General features: G+C 42.3%; 1 protein-coding gene across 4 annotated transcripts in view; it reads right to left on the bottom strand.

The window, feature by feature from the left end:
• Lnpk (zinc-ribbon metal-binding protein lunapark) overlaps nucleotides 1-20,242 on the bottom strand; it is an 81,482-nt gene that overhangs the window by 40,757 nt on the left and 20,483 nt on the right. For all 4 annotated transcript variants that reach the window (XM_075693511.1, XM_075693514.1, XM_075693513.1 and 1 more), the window contains exons 2-5: nucleotides 17,191-17,232; nucleotides 14,614-14,801; nucleotides 4,886-5,072; nucleotides 414-459 (exon numbers count right to left, since the gene is read on the bottom strand). In XM_075693511.1, coding sequence (XP_075549626.1) covers nucleotides 414-459; nucleotides 4,886-5,072; nucleotides 14,614-14,801; nucleotides 17,191-17,232 — 463 coding nt within the window. The remainder of the gene's footprint in view (nucleotides 1-413; nucleotides 460-4,885; nucleotides 5,073-14,613; nucleotides 14,802-17,190; nucleotides 17,233-20,242) is intronic.

Below are 20,242 nucleotides of genomic sequence, written 5' to 3'. Positions count from 1 at the left end.
AGCACAGGCCATAGCCTCAAGAAAGACATGCAGACATTGCTGCTTCCTTCTGTCCAATAAGCCACAGAATTCCAGCTCATAACATTACTTCTTGCTTCTTCTAAGCATCAAATATTAGTTCTAGAAATGTTATTAACACATTCAACAACAAAGTGCCTAGAAAATTCCCATTTGCCTCCTTTGCTAGAGATTTGGTTATTCAAAGTATGCATTCTTTGAAGCCTGATTATTTCGTAAGCATGCTTTCGTCCAAAACTATGCACAAATACTCTTCAGGGAATATGGTTAGCGTCGCTATAACATCTGCACTGCAACTTGTAAGTACACGTGCAAAATGCAGCACTGTTTCTCTTGAAAAAGCAGGTTACTAGGCTCTTTTTGAAAGACGTAATTAAGCCACAAATAGGGCTCACCTGGATCCGTGCCAAGCAACGGCTTGACAGTCTTCTCTTCCAATTTCTGAAAAAGAAAAAAAATATCAGACAGTAGGTTCAAGAACCACAAAGGGGCTTTTCTCTTTTTGATTTAATCCTTACGTTAAAAGGCATTCATTTTATAATGTGTGATGACTAGACTGCAATAGGTGATATGCGAAACCTGCCCGTCCATTTCTACGCAAACCTAATATGACCTAACCCAAGATAGCAGAAGTCAGACTAGAGTCGTAATTCATGTCAACATGCGGGCTGGTGACTGTATTTCGACCATCCTCTATTTCCCGCCTTGTCCAAGCTTTCAAAACACATGTAACAGCTTTAATGGTGCTACTAGCGAGAACACGGCCACCTTGGTTATGGCAGGTTAAATGTGTGGGAAAGCCAGCTTACAGAATTTCCCATATCATCCCTTCTGCTGAGATGTTCCACATGGTTATCAATGATTTGCGCAGGGTGCTCATTTCAGTCATGATGACTGCAGTGTTTATTAAAGAGTTGAAAAAAATTACGTTCTTCGGGCGAAAAAAAAAAAAAAGAGAAAAAACTGTTCGAAAGGTAAAGAGTCACCTCGAACCATTATCAGCTATTCGCATACGTAAACAAAGCGTCGCTGAACTGTGATCTGCTGATAATGGAGCAGTAACTGCCGATTCTTTGCAACGTTGTGTGGCATCAGCACATGGTGCAGCATTTTCGCCGACTTAGGCCGTGCGAATATGACAGGAACACTTGAGTGGCTGTTGTTCCCACGATGGAAAAACATAGATGGCCGTCCCAAATCGTTGAACTAAGTGCAACGCACATGGTGCCGCACTGACGATTGCTCAAGAACAAGAGTGCTGGCATCGTGGCATCTGATATCCCACCAGCAGACACATCAGTGCACACCCAGCGCCATGCTGTTTATGCTGTGCACCTCCTCCCTATGCAATGAAAGCGAGTAGAGCTTGTTACTTTTGCTGCTTCAGAAATCAATGCGCTGTGGCCACTTGTTCATCTCGAAGGCCCTATCATCGCCACAGTTGGACTGGAGTGATGCTTGCGCTGCTGTGCACCCAGTTTGGTCATGCTTCCGCGTTTTCGTACTTCACGAACGCCCTCTTTTCACCATGACTGAGTTAGAAGCATTCGTAGTAACAGTGCAGCAATTTAAAATGCATTCATTATATCTGGAAGCCATTTCAATAGTCGCAGTAGGAAAATCGTGAATGTACTGAAATGTGGTCATTATAACCGATGGTTAGAATGACAGAAAGCTGAGCTAGTTGGTAAGGATTCATTATGCAAAAAAGAGGTGAGGCGTGCAGACAGGACACAAGAGTAGAGAAGTGGACCCTAGTTGTCCACTTCTCTACTCTTGTGTCCTGTCTGCCCGCCCCACCTCTTTTTTGCATAATAACCAATGGATTGTTATATCTGGGATTGTTTTAAGTACGCTTGATTGTAAACAAACAAATTCTTTCTTGAAATAAACTAATTTTTGTTCAACTGCAAAGCTTTCTTTCCGAGAAAGCCACATAGACTTCCTTTGTAGCTTGATGCTATTCTTGGGTGGATAACAACCTTTACTTTCATGAAATTTCACTATCTTGCATATTTCTGGAGAACTCATTTGCTATATACCTGTGGACATTTAGAACATGTTCTGTGAGAAATATTCCAAAGTTTACGGTGATTTGATTACTTTTGTATGCAATGTAGTTTTTAATAAATTAGTAAAAAGTTATTTATACCCTAGAAGACACCACCAAAACTTAGTGATGAGCATGTGCGACTTCAAAAAGATGTTGCTATGAATAATTCGTTACCATATCCAGTCTGGCTTCTGAAGCCTCAAACCATGATGAGACTGATCTATTTGATAAGGGCTGTGAACCAGTCAAGCTATCTTAAAACAGCTTCTTTTTTTTCAACAGTCCTTCAATCTCTATCTCTACAGAATTAAAAGAAACTTCAATTTGGTTACTGAAGTCAAATCTATAAGTCTTTGAGTTAGTTATCTCCTTATTGTGCTCTTAGAGGCCAACTGCAATGCAATTTCAGTCAGTGTAATAAGCCTAATTTCAAACATTGCATACATAAAATCGCCACAATGCAAAATTTTCCAATTGTGAAGTACGAGTGTATGCATTTTGAAAAGCTTACAAAATAGACATTTTTGACACCAAAATTAGATAAAAATTATGGCATCTCACGGGACTGTCGATGCTAAGGTGAATAGCAATCGAGCAATGTAGCGACAACCATATTCAAGAATGAACATTTTTCATATGTGTAGTGGCCGTTCTGAGACTTTGGTTGCTTCGGCTATATGCCACATACTCCGATGTCATCCCACAAGATATGATGTTGATGATGATGATGTATGGCGTTTTGTGGCGCAAGGGCCAGGTATGGCCACAGAGCGCCATGTCTGTGCTAAGATATGATGTTGATGAATCGACGAAGGTGGTATAACGATGACGGCATGACAAAGATGGCATGACGACGATGGCATAACAAAACTGAAGTTGTGAAACAACAGTGTGACAACATTGGCATGACGACAACGGTACGATGACGATGGAATGAAGAGATACGGATGTTGAAGTTAAAATAATGACCACAGAACAACTGCGACAGCACCCCAGCAACGGTACGACAATGAATGCATGACAACGGCATGAGGACAATGGAATGCCGATGAGTGTATGATGATAATGGTACGACCATGATTGTATCATGAAAGCTGTACGATGATGATGGCATGATGAAAGTTGGGTGACGAAGCTGGAGTGATGATGATGGCTAGGCCATGACAGCATTATGACGACGGTCTGACAATGTAGGAAGGATAGCGACTGCCTGGCAATGATGGCATGACAAGAGTGGCATAATCCCAATTAAGCAATGACAATATGATTAGAATACAATGACGAAGAAATGCTAATGTTGACTCAACGATGATGACAGCATGACGATGACAGCACGACGACAAGACGACATCACTGAAGTGATAGTGATAAAAAGACAGACAGTGTGACGATGACGACATGACGAGAGTTGGGTCACACAGCTGGAATGATGATGATGCAATGGCCATGACAGCCTAATGACGCCAAGCACATACCTTGTGGCCCAGGCTATTAGACGACTTGGACCACTGGGTTGGAGTAGAAGGTGTGACGACGACAGCATGACGGGAGTCAGGTCGCGAAGCTGGAATGATGACTGAACGACTATGATGGCATCACTATGGCGATGTGACAACGAAGGCATTGCGACCACGACCCCATATCTAGTGGCCCAAGCTATTAGACAACATGGGCCACTGGGTCAAGGTAGAAGGTGCGATGACGACGCATGACGAAAAGAAAATGATGATGAACGGCCCTGACGGCATCAAAACCTAGTTGCCCAAGTGGGTAGACAACTTGGGCATAAAACTTGGTTTGGCGTAAAAGGAGGGACCGAACGGAAGGACGGACGGACAGACAGACAGATACATAGATAGGCTCAGAACAGCTAGGTAAACAATGCTATTCACATTGAAATGCTGCCATTACTGCTCGCCAGAAGTGACACAAAACCCAGAACATTAAGGAACAGCATGGCTGCTCAGCATGACCTCCAAGAATAGGCGGCACCTACGGCATAACGACAATTTTTACAAAGTTGTGGTCTAAAATTTGCATCACATCCGCTAAGAACAAGATGCTATGTTGTCTGCTGAGGTGCTACTAAAGGCTGTTAACAAGAAAATTAGACAACTACCAGCACAGCAGCTTTGCCAATACTATTGTTAAAGTAGACCACTGTTAACTCGACCTCAGTTAATTAGACCTTTTTACTTAATTCGAAGGCACTGGAAAACTGCAGCAAAAAGCCATACATTGTTATCGAAGAAAAACTTGTTTATTTGAACTCAAAAGCAATTCAACCCCCAATGGTGTCCCCTCATGCACGCAGCTTTTATTAAAAGCTTGAAAGCAATAAATTCAGCAGACAGTCCTGCTGCTTCCCTAGGTGTGAAAATGTTGCAATTAATTTTGCTATGTTTTAGTGGCCAATGCTCCTCCTGCCCAGGAAGCTATGTGTCATGCTGAGGCAGCTTTTAAATACGTCGGCTCTCTTCGCCTCATGTTGGTTAGGTTGCTCTTCAAGAGCAACAAACAAAAATGCATTACAGACTACATCAAGCAATAAAAGGAAGTTCATATTGCTGACGTTTCTTAATTCAACTTTTCGGATGAATCGACTAAATGTTGTAGCCTTGCAAGAGTTGAATTAACAAAAGTCAACTGTACTGAACATTTATAACTAATTTAGTCAAAGTGAAATTACAATGATGTTGGCCTATAAATTAAAGGTTAGTTTTTCCAGGAACATGCATCACATAATTGTTTAGGAATGAAACTGTACATTGCAACAGGCCTTCCCCTATTACCGACAGAAATTTTTGTACTTACAACACTTTTCCTGAGTGTTTCTGGATCATACTTCTCCAGAATTTCCTTGGCAACCTTGTAGGTCTCAGTTTCCATGACATTGTCAAGCACTGAGCGCTTCTGTTTTATCAGATCTGTAAGCTCCTCATTTTTTCTTTCAATTTTTCTCCTGAAGTACCACTGTAGTAGCTTTTTGGTAAGCACTATTCTGTGAAAGAAAACAATAAAACGTGGAGGACGCCAGGTGTGAGGAACAGAACAAACAGCATCACTGCATGGGACGGTGCAGATTTCAGCAAGCTGGCATTTGTTATCCACTGAGAACGCTTAATGAAGCACACACATTTTTCTTATGTTGTCCTTGGTGTCTGTTTGTTGGCCTTCTTATGATATAACTAATAAAAATCGAGCCCCTCGATTAACCCCCTTTCTTTTCGTTTATTGCATGATGAGGGTTTCGAATCTGGCAACATTGATGCCTTCAGGTAGCATGTGCGGGTTTATTGACCGGTTGCTTTCACCCAAAAAGATCACGTTCTCGTGAGGCCTGCAGCACAAAGGATGTTCTACGTCCGCCGCCAAGGTTTGTGAGTGGTGGCGCTGGCTAACACTCCCAGGGTTCTACTAGGAAACATAAGTAGCCAAGAAAGTGGATGGGGAAACGGCACCACGGTAGCTCAATTGGTAGAGCATCGCACGTGTAATGCAAAGGTTGTGGGATCATTCCCCACCTGGGGCAAGTTGTTTTTTCATCCACTTTCATTTCCATTAATTTGTCGTTTATTTAATTTATTAAGCACAAGTAATTTCCCCTATGTTGTCCTTGGTGTCAGTGCTTGTTGGCTTCTTATGAAGTGACCCACAGTAGTGGCTTTCAACAAATCATTATATGCGTGCACGCACGCACACACACACACACACACACACACACACACACACACACACACACACACACACACACACACACACACACACACACACACACACACACACACACACACACACACACACACACACACACGCGCGCGCGCGCGTGCGCTTTAGAGTAACATGAAAGTGAAATATGTATTCTAAGAAGCAGTGGCATCTTTGCTGCACATTTATAAATCATCATCATTTTATTTTTATGTCCACAGCAGGACGAAGGCCTTTTCCAGCTGTTTCCAGTTACCCCTGCCTAGCACTAGCCGATTCCAACTTGCACCTGCCAATTTCTCAATTTCATGATCCCACCTAATTTTCTGCCGTTCCTGACTGCACTTCCCTTCCCTTAGCACCCATTCTGTAACTTTAATGGTCTACCGGTTATCTACCCTATGCGTTAAATGGCCTGCTCAGCTCCCTTTTTTTCTTCTAATGGCAAACAGAATGTGAGCTATCCCTGTTCGCTCTCCGATCCACACCGCTTTCTTTCTGTCTCTTAACATTAACCCTAACATTTTTCGTTCCATCGCTCTTTGCACGGTCCCAAACTCATTCCCTACTGCACCTATTGGGCATCGTTAGCCCGCTATCAATGGTTTGAAATGCCCCTTTCGAGACCTTTTGTGTCACTCACGGACACACTGTGCTATCAGACGCAAAGGAGGAGAACAACATTTTTGTTTTCTAAGCAGTTAGCTTTTTTACCGTCAGGCGTTAATCTTTTAATGTGCTCCGATATTTAGAAATTTTTCAGAGCATGAAGCAAAAATGGCCGCCTCTGGGAGCGGCAGGCGCACTTTGCAAAATTACAGATCTCGCGATTCCACTGCGTCTGATTTTATCGATGGATCGAGCAGCAGCACGGCTGAAGATGCTGCTTTTTCGTCGGACTTGGACTCTGAGGGCGACGACGATGCAAACCAGCCCGGAACATCGGCAGCTGCAGCCTGACATGCCCAACTGTAGTGCTTGCAGTTAAACTTTTGTAGTGGAATATACCTGTTCCATGAAAAATCTTGCTTCATTCAGAAATAGTGCCTATTAGATGGCAACACATTTCGTATACCTCATAATTTTTGTTGCATTCTTCTTTTAGATAGACGCGTGTCTTTACAAACTTTGTTCAACTTTATCCCACAATCTTCATTCTGGTAATTTATATCTTTTTTTGTAACATATATTGCATTAATAAAGCTTTTATGCATGAAAAGTGCATTCAGGCTGCTTTTTATTTATGTATTACATCAAATATTGAGTGCAGTAGTTCTTTCCAAAATAAAGATCTGGTACAACATACACAAAACGCCTATTTTCCGCATGGTATGGAAAGAGTTGAAGGGCCCCTTAAACGGTTAGGATAAATTTTGTAGACGCGTGGTGTACAGCCGCAGTAAATCATTCGCGCCACAAATTAAGCGAAGTGCCTCATACTGAAAGAGCTACAAACGACTGCACAGAGTGATCCTCCTGATTGGCTAAGTGCTTTGGACAAAGTGACTAGCCTACATCGTTCTTATCACACCACACTGATCCGGCATTGACTAGTTGTTTTTTATGGCCATGTAATATTCACATTGCATTTTCTTTTGCCAAGCCGGTAATAATAAAAAAAAAAAACGACTACAAGCTACCCTCCTCCCTTTACATGCTGTTTCTCTTCAATTCGTTTGCTGAGTGATCACGGCTAAGCTCCGCCTTCACTGGCTCTGTGTCATCTTGTGACTTCGTGTCGTCTGCTTCCTGTTGTCTTGGAGCCAATGCGCAAAGCCTCTCCAACCTCCCTGCTAGCCCCCTGGCGGTCGATCCCCAGTGAGAGCTATCCAAGCAGCGTGCATTGCAAGAATTCTGTCGCGGCGCTGAGCGTGTCCAGCATTCCGGTAACCCAAGTGAGCTGGGCATTTTGACGGATGCGTGGAGGCGTAAACTGAAGCCCCTCTATACCACTACTGCAGTGATGAAGGAGCTTTGGGGTAGACGAACATGAGCGGCCTGATCGGTCTGCACGGTCCAGCTGCCTGGTGGCACAGAACTTAGCCAGTCATAATAATAATAATAATAAGTTTATTCGCATCAAACACATACAGAGCTAATATTGGCGAAACCAACCTAACCATTTCAAACACTTAGAAAAACAGCATGTTCCTGATTATTCTCTTGCCAACAATTTACACCAGCAGCAAAGTAGAATGCACTTAGTTACTGTTTTACTAGCTTTGTGTTTGACTGAGCTCTGCGCCACCAGGTGGCTGACGAGTGCAGGCCATTCCCGTTTGCGGTTCCGCTTACACCATAAAATGGCCAGTCCACTTGCGCTTGAGTTTATTCTAATACTAGACATGCTAAACTCTATTTAGGTAGTACAGCGGAAATCTCGTTGATACGATTATGCTTAATACGTTTTTCAGAATACATATTTTTTTTAATGGCCAAATGTCCCACAGGAGCAAGGTATCTTCATATGGTTATCGCAATCACGTTGTTGCCGACATTGGATAACATGACTGCAGAAGTAGGCTTTACTGGTAGTATTTCTGAGCTTCATAGCTTTATATTAAAGTTTTACATTATATTATTATTAGATTATTATTATATTATATTTTATATTAAAGTTTAAAGCTTTATATTATATTAAACTGGAGGAAAAATGCACACGGCCAACCGCAGGCGGTAAATGCTGCTGTGGCAGAGCGTGGCAGAGCGGCCACACTGACAAGCGGTGTGCCGTTGCTCAGTTGAGTATGGAAACAGCACGACTTCATTTCTAACTTCCAGAATAACTTTTTTACGGACATTAAAAAGAACGCTCAGTGCAACCTGACTAGCTAGCCATTTCAACGCTGCTGAATAAAAGTGTGTTAACTGTGGTTCGCGTGGCGTCAAGCATAACTTATTATGCGGAGCAGTGTAACTCGACGCCACACGAACCTTTGCTATCGAGTTTGTCGCCAAGTACACCTATTTTCGTACACTGTGGCGCTTGCTTTAGATAACACGCTTTTTGAATGACACGTTTTATTTTCCGGTTCCCATGAAGATCACATCAAAGAGATTCCACTGTAATCCTTCGGCGTGAAGCGACGGCCACAAGCGCATATAGATGCTGGTGCCGATCAGATACAGACTGCGCAAGCGATGTGTTGCAGCCCCTCCCCTTGTCTGCTGCCTTGCAGAAGGACACAATGTCGCAGCGTGACATATCGCCGATCCCAACATTTGCAGCCCACAGTGCAGCAAGAGCAAACCATAGTGCTTGCGAAAAGAAACATTGAGACCATTACTGACCGCGCACATCGCGTTAACACAGAACACGTTGCAACACAAGCCGACGACACTTGCTGTGTGCTGCAAGTACTTGAGTGTAGTGATAGACTGTCGTCGTGTATTCTCTTTCTGTAGTTTTTTTTTCACGGAAACAAATTAACCAACATTCCCAACTATTACGAACATTTGTCCACCATAAAGATGGAAAAACTATTGATCGCATGACCTGGGTAGCCAATCGGACAGCTCACCCTCCTGATGCCAGATGGACAACATGCATCACTTGGTCTGGGACAGCTCAAAACTCAGGGGAGCAGTGCCCCTGCAATTGGTAGTGATATACATTTTTAAACCATTATAATAAATTACACACTATACACGGAGTGCTCAATTGCGTCAATTAACGATTAGAAGGACCAGTCCTAACAGCTCAGTATGTTTGTAAAAAATTGCTAAAATCATTTCAGGGGCCCTTTAACTTGTTCTCGAGCTTCTTTACTCACCTCCAAGTTTCTGCCCCATATGTTAGCACCAGTAGAATGCAATGATTGTACACTTTTCGATGACAGTGGTAAGCTCCCAATCAGGATTTGGTAATGCCTGCCGTATGCACTCCCAATCCATTTTTATTCCTCCGCAAATTTCCTTCCGATGGTCAGGGTCCCCTGCGAGTAATTGGCCTACTAAACGTACTCCTGTACAGACTCTAGAGGCTGACTGGCAATCGTGAATTCTTGTTTCCTTGGCAGGCTATTGTACATTACCTTTGTCTTCTGCATATTAATCTTCAACTCTACTCTTCCAGTTTCTCAGTTAATATCCTCAATCATTTGTAATTTGTCCCCAGTGTTGCTGAACGAGACAATGTGATCTGCAAACCGAAGGTTGCTGAGGTATTTGCCATTGATCCTAACTTCTAATCCTTCCCAGTCTTATAGCTTGAATACTTCTTGCCTGACACCTTTCTTGATAGGTAACTTTCTACTTTCCTTGCGGAGAAACAAGGTAGCTGTGGAATGTTTGTATATATTACCTAAGATATTCACTTATGCATCCTGTACTCCTTGATTTTACAATGCCTCTATAAGGGCTAGTATCTCTACTGAATCAAATGCCTTTTCATTATATATAAAAGCCATGTAGAAAGGTTGAATGTACTCTACAGATTTCTCAATCACCTGACTGATAACAGGGGTGTGATCCATTGTAGAATATCCCTTCCTAAATCCAGTCTGTTCTCTTGGTTGACTAAAGTCCAGTGTTGCCCTTATTGGAGGTTATGTCGGTGAATGTTCTTTACAATATTGAAAGCAAGCTAAAGAGTCTTGCTCTTCATCTCCCTTATGTATTAGTACAATGTTGGCATTTTTCCAGCTCTCTAGTACACTTGAAGTCATGAGGCACGGCATATAAAGGACCACAAGCTTTTCAAGCATGACATCTCCATCATCTTAGATTAAATTGACTGTTATTCCATCTTCTCCTGCCACTTTCCCCTGGTAATGTCTTGCAAGGCCCTCCTAACTTCATCGCTAGTTACAGAGGGAGCCTCTGTGCGCTGTTCATCACTACTTCGAATGAAGGTAGAGGGGCTGCTCGGGATACTAAACAGGTCAGTATAAAATTCCGCCGATATTACTATATCATCAAAATTGCTTATGACATTAGCCTGCTTATCTTTCAATGCATACATCTTTTCTTGTCTTATGTCAAGGTTCTTTCTCACCGATTTCATGCTGCGGCCATTTTTTACTGCTTCCTCAATGTTTACGTTATAATTTCGAATATCCCTCACTCTCTTTTTGATCACTTCTGACAGTTCAGCGAATTCTATCTGTTCTCTTGCGTTCTACACATTCTGCTCTAAAGCTGCACATATGTTTGCGAGTACCAGCCTCAATTCATCCACTTTTACTTTTATCGCGTCTAGGTTGGCCAGTTTCTTCTTGACACATTTTATTCTCTTCTTCAAATAGAGAGAAATCCCCAGACCACTCTAACGTATGGTCGCTGCACTTCACCCTACCTAACATTTATACATCCTCCACTACGCTGGGATTGGCAGAGAGTACGAAAGCTATTTCATTTATTGTTTCTACATTAGGGCTTTTCCAGATACCTTTTCTGTTACTGCGCTTCCTGAAGGAGGTATTCCTTATTCGGAGTCTACTCCTTTCCGAGAATTCTACCCACATCTCTCGTAATGTGATCCTAGAATTGGGGCCGTAGTTGCCAATTGCTTATTACCGAGGATGCTTTTCGCTCACTTTTGCATTGAAGTTACCCATGACTACAGTATACTGAGTCTGCACCTTTCTCATTGCTAATCCAACATCTTGCTGAAACTGTGCTATTTCTTCATCATGTAGCTGGAGGTCGGAGCGTAGGCTTATACAGCCTTTAATCTATATCTCCTATTTAGCTTTATTAAGAAGGCTGCTACCCTCTCATTATAGCTGTGGAATTAATCAATGTTGCCCGCTATGTCCTTATGGATTAGAAATCTCATCCTGTATTCTCTCTTATCTGGAAAACCTCTGTAGAAGAGTATGTCACTGTTAGTCAGCATTGTATAAGCCTCACCAGTTCTTCTAACCTCACTAAGGCCAATAACATCCCAGGTATCTTGGAGAGCCCTGCTAAGCTAGCCTCAATCTAGAAGGTCCGCATGTTAAACATTGCCAGGTTCAATTTACAAGTCCTATACAAGCCCATAAACAGGCAGTCGTTTATTAATTACAGATTCGCTTGAAGGGTGAAGCAACAACAGCAATAGCAAGCACCTGAGGCTTGCATTGATGCGCAATGTGAACAGCACACTGAAGGCTACCAGGTGTCATAGGCATATCCAATATGACAGAGAGTGCACGTGTGGTGACACTGCATCCTCAGAGCTCTGGTGACATCACGTGTGTGCGCTGATATGCATGTTCAAATACACATGCACGGCCGAGCGGTGACGGTTGCTAGAGATTGGCTTAGAAAAAGCAAAAGGAACATGCGCCAGGTACACCGTCCATCGCTCATACACGCTGATCGAGTTAACCTGCAAAAGACACTTATAAACACTAGCATCTTTACTACCCTTATAGGTAACCATGCTGCCAGCCTCGTTTTCTATGGATTTATTCAGTGATAACAAACTACACCTAATGTCCCCATCGCAACAAATATACATCATCAAGAGCAAAATTGCTTTATTAAAACAAACCTCTCTAACCTTTCTATGCCTGCCTGCTTCCCTAACCATCAGGTAAGCACAAAATGACAAAGTATCACTATCAACAATGCAAGGAAATCTACATGATAATGAAAAATAAAGAGGGGGGGGGGAGGGGCTGAGGTGCAGGTCTCATTTTAGTGCAAAGTCAAACCCACTTATAACGATACTGGTTTTAACAATACTACTATATTGGATATAACAATGAGCCGCTGATGCACCGCGGTATGTGTTATATGGTCAAATGAACCGCATACGACAATGCTCTCATGCCCCGTTATTGGTCATAACCATTGAATCTAGCTACCGAGTGTACGCCGAAAGAAAAAAACTAAATGCGAAATCCTTAAAAAAAAATAAGATATATCGCACCACAGAATTTGCTTGTGGGGCCACACACTTTAACCACTCCTGTCTTCGTGCTGCGCACCCCGCATGGCACGCCTTCATCGCAATGCCCTAACACATCGCCAGCCTCGCATGTCTCTCTCCCATCTCCCTTCCAACCCTGACATCGGTACAGTTGAATCGTGTATCAGAGGCGAAGGGGAGGGAGAGCCCACGAGGCTGGCGATGCATAGGGTGATGCGTGCTGTGCGGGGTCAATAAATGTCACAAGTGAATGCCGCGGTGTTACCCGTTATGGGGCACTCCACAACCTGCCCCATGCATTTCCACGTGTTCGATGCCATCAGCAGTCGTAAGGAAAGCCACGTTCTGAAACGTGTGCATTGAATAGTTCTTCAAAAGTTCAAATGTTGACAAAGGAGCGAAAGTGCGGCGAAGCTGGCATGGTTTCAGTGTGCATGAGGGATCCTAGAGCCAGCCGTTGAGCATCCTGAAAGAAAGGTGCCTGCGACATGCAAATGTCAACAGACGTGTATGCTGACAGAATCCGGTTTCCAAGTGCGTTGTTTCAGGAATGTGAATTGAGAAGACTGTTGGTTTATTGTTGCTGTTGAGATACGCGATCCCATAAACAGCCAATTTCAATATGTACCAGTACGTGCACGAACGAACTAGAGCACGGTTGTGACACCTCACATGCAGTTCTGTCGGTCTGATGAATGTTTATATCACACGAATAAACTTGTGAGCATGCATCAGAAATACCATTTCACGTCAGTATGTGACTCACACTGGCTGGTTGCAAAGAAAAACTTATGAATGTAAAAAAAAAGATATGTGTGCGGGCACACATTTCACTGAATTGGTAGTGTGTATTTGGCCACGACATTAACCCTTTAGTTGGGTTTTTTAGGGTGGCTTTCTTCTTCCTTCTTCATGAAGTGCACCCTGCAAGCATCTCATGATAACACTCAGTTGTTAGAAACATGACAGAAATAGCAAACACCATAAGCATAAATGGCACACGCAGAGGTAAGCAAGGCAAAGGTCAAGTGAACGTTTGGTTAAGATGAGAGCTAGAAGGTGGAAGTGCAGTCTGAAAAAATTTAACTGCTGGGATGCAAATTAAACTAAGTGCAACAAGAAAAGCTGTGATCAAGTTAGAAGCATGTGCATGTAAGCGCTACAATGTCAACAAATGTGCACACTTCACGTGGCGCACACTGAGTATCCACCCCTCTAGCGTGTCACAGAGGTGTGGCTACGTGACGAGCTTGACCATGCCTTGGAGGCACGGACGTTTTATTACACATTTAAAATACATATTCGAGCAACTAACAATGTAACAGCTCGTCGGCGACGTCACAAAGGTGCGACATAAGCCTGCGCAGTGCTTCACTATGTGTTGGCTACAACAATGTTCACGGCAGATACTTTCTTTACGCCAGGCACCACAGCGCACAGTTCCCGTACCCAGAAGGCCACAATTTTTTTTTCTCATGTTCAAGGTGAAGGGGAAGGCTCCGGGTTAATTTTGAATCCCTGGGGCTTTTTCATATGCTCTCAAAGTGTAATATGCGAGTATTTTTGCATTTCGCCCCCATCGGAATGTAGCCATGGCGGCCTGGTATAGAACCCGTAACCTTACGATATGCAGAACAATGCCATAGCCACTACCTTGTGTCCAGTACTAGGTTCAGAGCAAGCAATGCAGAAGGGCTCCCACTGGATCTGAACCATCCACTGTGAACTTAAACCTACACCAGTGTTCCTATAGGAAGGCATTTCTTGGAACTACATCCCACAGACACCGGTTAAGATGAAGTTCTTAAATAAATGTTAACTCTAAACCAGTGTTCCTATAGGAAGGCATTTCTTGGAACTACATCCCACAGACACCGGTTAAGATGAAGTTCTTAAATAAATGTTAACTCTAAACAAAACTCAAGTGACAAGCCAGCTCCACTGTTTTGTAAAAGTGTAACAGCATACTTACACGGCAGGAAACAGCACCAATGGCACAATGCACAAGATTTGGCCCTGAAGTGTCCTCGGGAAGTACCACACATATGTTATGACCATACACAAGATGTAGAATAAACACGAGTAGAATATCAGAGCTCCCACAAGCCTCTTCTGCTGTCGCTCTGTGTTCAGTTTGTACTCATTTATATTTCTTACTTTCTGCAAGAGGAGGACAGAAATGAATACAACTAAGTAACAATGCATGACAAAGAGCCAGAAGCAATGATAATAATGGCAGGTTGTTGTATCAGACATTTTGAACATATCCCATTCACTTGTGGCATCAACATGATCAAATGGCACCACTGCTAGAGTCGAATGTCATTTGCGGTCCATGAAACCATTGTTGTCATAACTGAGATAATCCTTTAGACCTGGGAGAGTGCTTCATCAGCAAAGCCTAGTCATGCAAATGCTATTGCTGCACAATACAGTAAAGAAGCCTCTTTGTGTTGAAACGTCACCCACGATGATATTACAAATACACAGGTTCTTTTGGCTCTAGTTTTCTTTAGGTACATGAAGGGGAGAAAGTTTGATACTTCTCAGGGTCAATGACGCAAATATACCACGCCGTGAACAAGTCCAAAATGGTTGATGCCGTATATTTACGGCGCAGCCTGTACATTTAAAAAGTGCGCCAATTTCCTACCTTTTTGTTTACTGGCATGTGCTGCCACTATGCGAGAATTCAGGCAATTTTTTTTCTCGCACCTCCCTCTCATAGTTTTCGTTGCATGGTTTGTTTGTTCTGGCGCGTCTATATAATACCGCTCGTGCATTGGTGTGCGTGCAGGTGGGCAGCGGTTAGTTTGGGTTTTGTTCCGCTGGCGGTTTCAGCTTCTTGCGCTCACAAAACGAATGGCTATCTCGCTACTAATCGTTCAAAGGGCGACCGCCTGTTACTCGGTCATTTATTGCTCACAGGGCTGCAAATACGAAGGATGCCACTGTGCATGCGTTTCCTTTCCTTTCCTTTTTCTTTTTTTGGTGTCTCGTGAAAACTAATTGCCCCTGGTTGGCGATAAGATGAAAATTAGCGGAAGTTTGTCACACATTTTGCTTTTTTGACGGGCACACAACCACACAGTTTTCTTGAGTGCACTCACCTACGCAGTTCGACGACGCTATGCAAGTAAATATTAGCGTAAGAGCATGAACATTTGAGACTTCCGAGATATTCTCGTGTACACATTTTCTAAGCCTTGAACTATGTGTATAACAATGCATCAAATTTTTAATTCTTATGAGTTTCCTGTTTTATTGTTATTCACGAATAAGCAGTACACGTATACGAATGCAAAATATTTTATTCTCACTTTATGGTCACCTTAGGAAAATTACGTTAAATTTTTTTCGAAATAGGTCCTTCTGAAGAATTTAAATCTGCAATAAAAAAAAAATCGACCCTGGGCGGTCGCATATGGCGAAAAAAATAGACCCTGAAAGGGTTAAAACATGAAACTGCTGTACATATGTCGCCCCTGAAATTAACTTTCAACATAGCCTTACAACACCTGTATTATATTTACAGCACATCTTATTGTTAACATACACGCATTGTCATTGGTAAACAAGAGGTTGACTCATATTCAATGTGATTATGACTACACCTTGCTTACTTGGGGCTTGAAATACAAGAGTGGTGTCATCTTCCTGTCAGTTGGAATACAGGTGTTCCTATGCCATTTGCGGAGAGTATACCATTTCGATGCAATGCATTCTTTCACACTACTCTGGCAGTAATGGCCTCAAAAGTGAAATTTAGCTGCAGTGACGTCATCTTCTACAGGACACAAGGTACATTTCTTGCGCATATGTAGCACAAGGAGATAAGCACAGATTTGCCAGCATCCTTGAGGCAGTGATAAGAGTACAGCTCCGGCAGGTTACAGCAGGGCGTTTTTCTCACACTAAATGGAGGGACTGCTCCACCAATCTCCACTAGAACATCAGAAACAGGAGATAGACACCTTTTCTTTCACATGTATATTTGTCGTTATATTGTTTTTATGTTTTTTTTTTGTAGTTTTCCTACTTGCTAACTTCCTCGATGCTGTCCAACAGGATCTTTAGAGCCCAGCTTTTCTAGTTAAACACATGCTAGAGCTGCAGAGACGGTCTACAACTGGGCCAGAATTGCACCATTGTTTTCAAGATTCGTCTGCATCTACTATTTTCACGCTTTTTACTTTTTATAGGCAAACAAATTGTGCATAAATATACTGCTGAAGAAATACTGGTACACTGCTGTGCTGATTGTATTGCATACTTCGGCACACAGGGAACCAATGAGGTCACTCAGCCAAGTGACATCATCCACAAATTGGCAGAGGGGTCTGAAAACGTTTTTAGGGGTGCCTCTGATCAATCGACTGACCGATTATACATTACCCAGTTAATGTAAAGTGCTTGATTGTTCCATAATTTTCACACTGACTTCCCCTGCCAAATCAATGTGTTCCTGCATGGCTGTCAAAATTGTATCAGAGTTTCCTTAAACAAAGGAAAACAAATAACTTTTTTTAAAATGATTTGGCAGCCATACCTTTTCAATGTCATCTAGTAACTCCTTTGTTCCAGGCTTATTCTGCAAGGAAGATGTAAAACATCATTTAAACATGGTTCCATTGTTTATCTCCACAATGAAAGCAACTGCAACAATATCAAAATTTTACAAGAGAATTTCCATGGATACGATACAAATAACAGACACCCGATGCGACTTCTTTCCAGGTTCCCTAAATGATCAACACTCTAGAACAGACTTCAGTACTCCTTCTTGCCTTAACTCCACAAAGCCTAAACACTTGTTTGCTTAGCTATCCGCAAATGAAAAACAGTACTGTGGGTTTCGTGTCAAGTTTCCTATGCTTAAAAAAATTTTTCTATAAATCAATTTGAGCACAGAAAAAATGACACTCGGGCTTTATGGGGCTAAAGATGCATTGCAAAACTTTTTGAACATGGCAAGAAAATGTTCCTGATCTGTATGACTGCCAGGAACATGCAATTTAAATATTGATTCACTGTGCGCAGTGTGGAACTACAATCTTACACAATAGATCTCTGGCTCTCAACCCCATCAATGTTTCAAAATGTTACCTAAACATTTGATTTTGAAATTTAGGAAATTTGTATGGAAATGTGTTTATTGAAAGCCATTGCCCTCATCCCTGCGTGTTGCTCAGGTTTCAAAAAAAGGCATTTCAGAGTCCATTTGTCACAGAAATAGATTTCTTCAGTGCACTCTCTAAGTGCACTGTAATGTTTTACTACCGCCCATTGACCACTATTTAAACACTACAAGCATGACATCCGACATGATCGAAAGCTGGTAATAGTTTCACAGTGCCAGCACAAACCTGCCTTTGTTTGTGTCACGTCCTTGTTACTAAACAGGCCCTACAAAATGCAATAAATTTTTTTCCCTCTAGTTAAGCCGTTTAGTTTCATGCAGACAGTGCTGAAATCCGCGACATCACGATGAGCTGGTGCAAGAACTTCGATGTGGCATCTTCTGTTTTTCAGTATTTCCTCGCGTGCCAAACCTTTACACTCTGCAAGACTGTTCTTTTGACATTTCAGAAGCATAATTTAATAGTCAAGGTTATCTTAAATGATAACTGCAAGTTACCCTCCTGCAAGTTACCCTTCTGTAAGCTGTAAGTTACCCATCTGCAATATAAAAAGAAAACAAAAAAATAACTGCTCTTAGAATGAGAGGAGGGTTGATAACCTAGAAAAGATGCAAAAACAAAACATCGATGATGCCACAACTTTGAAGTTTGGACCACAGCTCACAGTGTAGTCGTGGATTTTGACTGGCTGCTAAGACCAAGCTAATTTTTTATCGGTAAAGAGTGAGTGCATTTCATTGTGAAAGAACCAGAGACTGAACTTTGGAATATTCAAAAACTGTAATGCAAGCGAGTGCAAGCACGAAGAAAAAAAAAACTTTAATATTTGTTATGACACAATGATGTATTGGCACTGGCGTGTTGGCAGGAAATAAATAAAATGGAACTTTAACGTTCATTTTCTTTTATAATAATCAACCTATTACAGTTAAACTAACGCAGATTCAGTTCTGAAAGAATACTTAATCAGTTTACACCGATTTAGTGCTGCTGCTGGAAGCAAATTCTTGATTTCAGGGTGGCAATTTTTCAATGAAAGGTTGTTGATAATGATAAATTTTCAGAAGACAGAACTATGAAGCTTACAACTCTAACTTAGCAATTAAAAACAATATCACAATTCCGTAGACTGCACCTAATAGTACATCTAAAGCAGACAAAAATCATGTAGTATACATGACTCTGAGATACGCCACTAATATGTACAAGGGCTCTTGCAAAACCATTGCAAATATTGTAACAAAATTAAGCAACGTAAAAATTCAAACATCAAATTTGTCCGCTCTGGAGGTTTAACGGATGCAGATGACAGAACTGTGATTTCTCTTTTGGTGCAGGGTTATGGACTTCTAAACTTAAAGGGCCCCTCACCAGGTCTGGCCAATTTGAGCTGACAAGCTGACAAGCGCTAACGATCCTGTTTGCAAAGAATTACATTTCTATGCGCCGCGGAAAGGCATGAAATTTCAGCCCGAACGGTGACATAGTCGTGTCCCTGCGCCTATGTACTCGTGTCCGCAGTGTGACGTCGCTCGTGGTAACACGTGACTTCGAGAATTACTCAAGGCAACATCAGTTATTTGTGTGATCTGTTGCTTGAATTGACGAATTGAAGTTTGGAGAAATAATAAAACACACAAACGGAATGTCTGCGTGCTTTTTGTTTTACTTCGCACCGAAGCAAGAGAGATGTACTTCCGCTTTGTCTGCTTGTTCCCATGGTTGTGCAGTCCCGTGTGGAGGTACCGAAACTATGCCATTTTCTACTATGTTCCAGTGCGTCATCATGCTCTGCGATCCACTTGTTCTGCCTCAGTATTCGTGTAGCACTGAATTATAACCGCTAGTCTTGTGTCCTCATGCACAGCGTGCAAAATCGTGTGCTGCGTGAAACGAGACCATCGGAACAGCTCGCAGGCGAGGCTGTCAGCAGAAGTGCGCCGTGCTGTAAAAAAGCGAGAAGAAAAAAAAATAAAGAAAGAAGACAGGGCCTATGACATATGCGTCGTGCGATCCTCAAGGTCCGGTATGGGAGAACGCAGGGAGGCAATTTCACTTGCGAGGCTAGACGGGGAGCGTGGAGAGAGTGCCTCGCTACGCAGTGGAGCCTGCCTTCTGAAATCATGGGTTCGCGGCACTGGAATATTTCTATCTCTGCTATTAATGAGCCAATCTCAAAAATTCTTTCGGCAGAACGCTCCCTAGAGGACAAGTAACAACTTCCAGCATATAACGAAAATTTGCGATGGGGCCAGGTAAGGGGCCCCTTAAGTGTTTCTATTTTTTCGAAACTTAGCAATTCCTGGCAATCTTTCTAAAATATTCAGGCATTAAATAAATATTCCACTTCGAACAGTAACCACAATGTACCTTTCTCTCTTAAAGGATGCAAATTTCTTTAAACATGGTACAAGGATTACCTAAAAAGAAAAGCATTCCTGCATTTTGAAAACACCTGAA

This window comes from Dermacentor variabilis, chromosome 5 (assembly GCF_050947875.1).
Source record: "Dermacentor variabilis isolate Ectoservices chromosome 5, ASM5094787v1, whole genome shotgun sequence".
In the NCBI taxonomy this organism is placed as follows: Eukaryota; Metazoa; Arthropoda; class Arachnida; order Ixodida; family Ixodidae; genus Dermacentor; species Dermacentor variabilis.
Note: the sequence above shows the minus strand (reverse complement) of the source record. Positions and strands in the feature narration are given on the sequence as shown.